At 37.5% G+C, this 6,000-nt stretch overlaps 1 protein-coding gene across 1 annotated transcript; it reads right to left on the bottom strand.

Moving 5' to 3' along the window:
* Window positions 1–1,015: 1,015 nt before the first annotated feature.
* LOC113065427 (SLAM family member 5-like) lies at window positions 1,016–5,030 on the bottom strand. The gene is made up of 5 exons (XM_026236660.1): window positions 4,591–5,030; window positions 3,117–3,443; window positions 1,950–1,988; window positions 1,539–1,799; window positions 1,016–1,421 (listed from the first exon to the last, which is right to left on the bottom strand). Exons 1-5 carry the CDS (start codon window positions 4,625–4,627, stop codon window positions 1,282–1,284), a joined length of 804 nt encoding a protein of 267 aa, XP_026092445.1. The 5' UTR covers window positions 4,628–5,030; the 3' UTR covers window positions 1,016–1,281.
* Window positions 5,031–6,000: the final 970 nt, after the last annotated feature.

The following is a 6,000-nucleotide window of genomic DNA, read 5'->3' on the forward strand; positions in this document are numbered from 1 at the left end:
TGCTATCAAAATGAAAAGCAGACTTCAAGTGTGTGATTTGTATTTACTTGTTTTATTAAATTTTCTCAACGATAGTAAATTATTAGTGTTTAAAGATGTATTATTTAGGTTTCATCCCAGTGCTTCAAAGGGAATGGGTTGTGTTCCGACCACTGATCTATATATATAACAGATCAGTGATTCTGACCTGAGACACAAGAAAGAGAGATAAAAAGAAAGAAAAATGTTGCAATTGAACACAGAGAAAGCAATAAAACAACTACATATCATGTAATTTACATTCAAATTACATTACATGAATATGTCACAGACAGTTATACTAAATTAGCAGATTTGTAAACCGAAAAAATCAACGAAATCATCAAGTGAGACAAATGTGAGCTTTCAATTAATAATTTTCCAAACCTTACTAAACAACTGGAGGCAAAGTTTTTTTAACTGTTTTTTAACCTCTGAAATTGGTTGGTAAGTGAGAACGTTAATATGGTGTTTTTATTCAGTAAAAACCGCAGCTCCCCCGTTTCCTTTCATTTGTTTTAAGGCAGTCTTGCCCTCACTAACATGGCGGACGCACTGACGTATCGCGGCAATGGCTCAAAGCGGCCAATGAGGCGTCTAGGTATTTATATGTCTATGGTAGGGTGCGTCACAAATCACGTACTTACCGTATGCACTTTTCTATAACGTTTTGTAATGTAAAGAATGCAAGAGTTGTGCGTTCACACTGAAAATTCCAAAAAGAGAAGAGCACTTCCATACCCGGATGATGCACTTAAATAACCGTGATAAAAAATTGTGAGTGTGAAAGGTTTTTTTTTATGCAGTCATATGCACTGAACTGTTGCAACTTTTATTATGTATCGAAGGGGGGTTGAGGCTATTATAAATGACAAAATATGCATATATATAATTCATAGACTCAATTGTTGAGTCAGCCTATAAGCGCATGCGTCATTTGGGACGCAGCTGGTGATACGTTAATGCTACCAGCTAATGCATTTACAGTATATTAAAGTTTAGCCAAAACGAAAACTTTAATACATTATCAACAATAATAATAACAGTCAAACAAACGAAAAATCAATACATTCATAGATATTGTTGCATGCACTTGCAAAGGAATATACACATTTACTCTAGTTAACTTACATTATTTTACTTTTATCTCCACAGCAATAAATAAAGAATTCTGCAACCAAAAGGTGCTTCAGTCACAGTGTGAACGCACTTCACAAACCAATGTCATAGATAACACCCTGCAAACTCTTGTGTACGTCACAATCACACAGAAGAAACAGCTCTTCTCTGAGATGAGCAGAACCTCAGATGTTCAACCAGAAATAATACAGCGGCGATTCCCACCAGACCAGACAGAACCAGACGAACCAGAGCCTCAGAGATGCCACAGTGATCCACACAATCTGAAAGAGACGAGACGTGTTCAGAAACATCTTCTGTGCCATTTAATGTCTTTGTGAAAACGCTGTACAGAGGTTATTGTGGCAGGAAGAGAGATCTAAAGGTAGTATTTCTCATACCTTCCTGTGGTGAGCAGATCTCTTTCTTGTGAAGACGGACGCTCTTATTGCTCACTGGATTCACAGCCGTGCATCTGTAGGTCTCTGGATCATTATAATGAAGATCTAATGATAAACTGAGGTTGATGCTGAGATCAGGATTGCTGTTCTGATTCACTATTTCACCTCCTTTATACCACGAGATAGACACGTCTCGATCATTCTTCACCGAGCAGAACACAGAGCAGAAATCCTCCGTTTCTTCTGGCTGCTTTAAACAACCTGATAGAGATTTGTTTAGTATGTTACATTTCAGTGTTAAAGTTCAGACAACCTTTATTTTTTTGCTTTACTGACTCAAAAACAAGCTTCAAGTTTAGAAGAACTCTACAGGACAAGACAGCAACGAGTGAAGGGACTCAAAAGACTCACCTGTGGACCGGTGCACAATCACAGGTACAGACACAGGTGCTTTAGGACAAGACAAATAGTTTGTTTAATAGCCACATTTTGCAGAAACCACCCAATCATACATCTCATCTACATCATTATGCTATTTGAATATTAATTATGAATATAAGAGAAAATCCACAACTATTCTCAGAAAACAAAATCTGTACAAAATCTGTCCTGTACCTTTTCAAAAGGCATACTTTTGTATCTTTTAGGTACTAATATGTACATTTAGATACTAGTATGTATCTTTAAGGTACTAACAAGGACTCGGAGAAAGCTTTTTACCTTTTTTTTTTATGAGACACTGATGCAATGCTACATTTCTCCAAATCTGAAGAATCAAACTCGAATCACCTGAGGGTGAGGACATTTCCAGCAAATATTCGGAGCGGATTTGCGAATCATTTGAGTCAGTTTGGGAGCTCGGAGCAGGAATCATTTGAATCATTTGAGTCAGTTTGGGGATCACGAATCATTTGAGTCAGTTCGGGAGTTCGGAGCGGGTCCGCGAATCATTTGAGTCAGTTCGGGAGTTCGGAGCGGGTCCGCGAATCATTTGAGTAAGTTTGGGGATCGCGAATCATTTGAGTCAGTTCGGGAGTTCGGAGCAGGTCCGCGAATCATTTGAGTCAGTATGGGGATCGCGAATCATTTGAGTCAGTTCGGGAGTTCGGAGCCGGTTTGCGAATCATTTGAGTCAGTTTGGGTGTCCGAAGCCGGTTCGCGAATCATTTGAGTCAGTTTGGGGATCGCGAATCATTTGAGTCACTTCCAGGGTTCGGAGCGGGTTCGCGGATCATTTGAGTCAGTTTGTGGATCGCGAATCATTTGAGTCACTTCCAGGGTTCGGAGCGGGTTCGCGGATCATTTGAGTCAGTTTGGGAGTTCGGAGCGGGTTCGCGAATCATTTGAGTCAGTTTGTGGATCGCGAATCATTTGAGTCACTTCCAGGGTTCGGAGTGGGTTCGCGGACCATTTGAGTCAGTTTGTGGATCGCGAATCATTTGAGTCACTTCCAGGGTTCGGAGCGGGTTCGCGAATTATTTGAGAATGATAATCTCTCTTATACCTTGATCTTTTGCCATTCAGCGGACAATATTAATGCATTATTTATTGTTTGTATGGGCAGCAGATGTAACTTACCATACACATCAACTCTGATCTTCCTCTCAGAGATGTCTAACCCGTTGGTGAGAGATACTTCATAAACTCCAGAATCACTTCTAGTGATATTCCTGATGGTCAATGATCCGCTCTCTTGATCCAGATGCAATCTTCCAGCAAGTTTATTTTCATAATCTGTAAAACCGTTCTCCTTATTCATCTGTGCTATACGTGTAGCAAGACTGTCACTTTTGTAAAACCATAAAGTCTCAGTGTTTTTATGTAGTTGAGTAGCTCCTGTGTGTAGAGTGAGAACATCTCCTTCCATCACGGTCTTCACCTCATCCCATCCAGCGCTCACTAGAGCTGAAACAATATTAAATGCATTAAATATGTTTGTGTGTGTGTTTGTAATGCTTGCCTTCTTTTCTTCTGAGCTCCAGAATGAAGCATACAGTAATCGTTTGAGCTGAAGGTTAAGTGAAACCTCTCACACTTCTGTTTATTTAATGCCTTCATTTCATTTGTACGTATTTCCTCTTCCTATTCTAAAGACTTCATCCTCAACACAAGTTGTTACTCAAAGTCAGAACAATCCTTAAGTCTCATGTTTCGGTCAGAGTCCAGATGTGAGTCCTAGAGCTGGGACACAGTTTTCTTCTTCTAATAAACTGACTGAATCATCAGTATTGAGTACAACATTGACTCTTCTTCCTGTAAAGAGATGTATTCAAGTTCACTCACCTTAAACACTTCAAGAGAGCGAAGTGAAAGGCTCATTTCCTGATCACTGATTTGTGGTTAAAATAATAAAGTGTGCATCATTAATATCTGTTTAGTTCTTTGTGTTCATGAGTTTATCACAGAATTGAACATTTAATTGTGTTCGACTTGTCTTAGTTTGATTGTTTGGATGCAGGTTTGAAACCTAAAGGACTTGCAGATGTGTGACTTCCTCCAGCTCTGAACCACAAAGAAAATGTCCATAACTCTTACCAGTTATTATCAGATCATAACCTTTCTGTTAAAGTGACGCATGCATAGATTTTTTGTTTGTTTTATGATATGTGTATAATACATCAACCAGAGATGATCTTACATCTTTTTCAGAGACAAAGACTTGACCAATTACTTTCAATTACTTACTAATTACTTCAAACTACATTTGTATAAAATGATTAGAAACATAGTAACATACTCACAACATCCGTCTACTCTTATGATATTTATTGCATCAAAGATACTGAACAAAGTATGTAAACCTGCCTTTTCACACTAAAACTCAAGGTTAAGTGAGAGAGCATTTCTAGATTGACTCTACGAGACCGTCGAACGGTGATGGTTCATTATTAAAGTTTTATTAAACACGTTTACTTTAACATTACTAGTGGCATATTTTAAGAAAAGTTCACTGACTAGTATCTACTGAACCAGTTTCATTAGGTTAACCAACAAGAGAAAAATGAATTAACATCGATATTAAAAAAAATATATGTATGAAATTATATCTTACCTTTAAGATTGATGAAAATCAGAATGAAAAGCCACATGCTGATGAATATTTACAGGTATCTTGAGGTTTACTGTCTGTGTTTCATGTCCACTGTCTCTTTACATCTTTGTTTCACCTAGTTTCCTGCTTCCTGTCTCTTCTGTGCTCTTTCTGTAGTTATTCTGCCTCCGCTCATTACTCAGATTGTGTAGGTGTGTCTCGTTATTACTCTGTTCATTTTAATCAAGTCTTGTATTTTGTGGATGTCGTCGGTGTCCTCAGTTCTGCTCTTGTGATTCCTAGTTCCAGTTATGTTCTTGAGATTGCTTGGTTCCTCTTTCTTGTTTTTTTTTTAATTATTGCGAGTTACGCTCGCTTGCAGCTAAATAATCTTTCAGTTTATTAATTTGTTCACATTCTCTTTAAACTATGTTTGAAATCATGACATTATGCTTTTAATTTACTAAAGTCACATTTAAGAGAGTTTCCACTCATGTGAGAAATATATTTTCACTTTCCCAAATATTAGTGTTTATTGCTAAGAACTAATATTTTAGAATTGATTGATTAATGAAGAGTGATTAATTCACTCTTGCTGTAGGTTCTATATTTCACCACTAGATGGAGATCAGTGACTGTCTGTAGTGTGTTGAGAGACCTGAGCCCTGTCTGTAAACCTAAAACGTCAAAGAGTACAGATACTGGAAGGACAGGGGCTGCATTCAATGTTCCAGAGTTTGAGGCGAGGAAGGCTGGAACGATAACAGATGGTGAATCACTATATACACCTGATATAATAGCTATTTTAATGGCACTAGAGTAGGAGTATGAAGTTAGACCTGATAAAGTAATGATATATTCTGATTCATTCATTTCAATCATTGGAAACAAATATAACTAACATTTGAACTGAAATCAAGATTAGGTTACAGTTTACAACAGATGAGAATAATAATTCAATGTATGTGGGTACCAGCACACGTGGGAATTCAAGGTAACGAGGAAGTAGACAAAATTGCCAAAGAAATCAATTAAAATGAAAGAAACCAAATATAAACATTGCACTCAGGAAATCAGAAGGAGAACATTTTAGAAGCATGCAGACAGTTTGGGACTCATGTCATACAGGTTGACACTATTACAAGGTTCAAAAAACCATAAAGAAAAGCCAAATATTGCACAAGTTAAGTAAGACAGAACAAGATATTTTCACACATTTACAAACAGGACATTCAAATCAAAATCATACGTTACACATGCTAAACATGGCCAAAGTAAAAAAAATAAATAATTGGGACTGTGCTGTGGATTTAATGATGTAGATGATGGTGGAACTCCTTATATGAGCATGTCTCTTGAAAAAGTGCGCCCACGCACACGCCGACCAGAGTAGTTTGTTCATTTTTACTCCAATTTTGAGTTTTCTGCTAT

The sequence above is a fragment of the Carassius auratus genome, chromosome 48 (genome assembly GCF_003368295.1).
Source record: "Carassius auratus strain Wakin chromosome 48, ASM336829v1, whole genome shotgun sequence".
NCBI lineage: Eukaryota > Metazoa > Chordata > Actinopteri > Cypriniformes > Cyprinidae > Carassius > Carassius auratus.

Excerpts from the sequence above, each read along its gene's own strand:
- LOC113065427 (XM_026236660.1), bottom strand. The coding sequence starts at position 4,627 with ATGTGGCTTTTCATTCTGATTTTCATCAATCTTAAAG. Across the intron at positions 1,800-1,949 it reads GATTGTGCACCGGTCCACAG|GTTGTTTAAAGCAGCCAGAA; the intron begins GTGAGTCTTTTG and ends AATCTCTATCAG. Across the intron at positions 1,422-1,538 it reads GATCTGCTCACCACAGGAAG|ATTGTGTGGATCACTGTGGC; the intron begins GTATGAGAAATA and ends CGTCTCTTTCAG.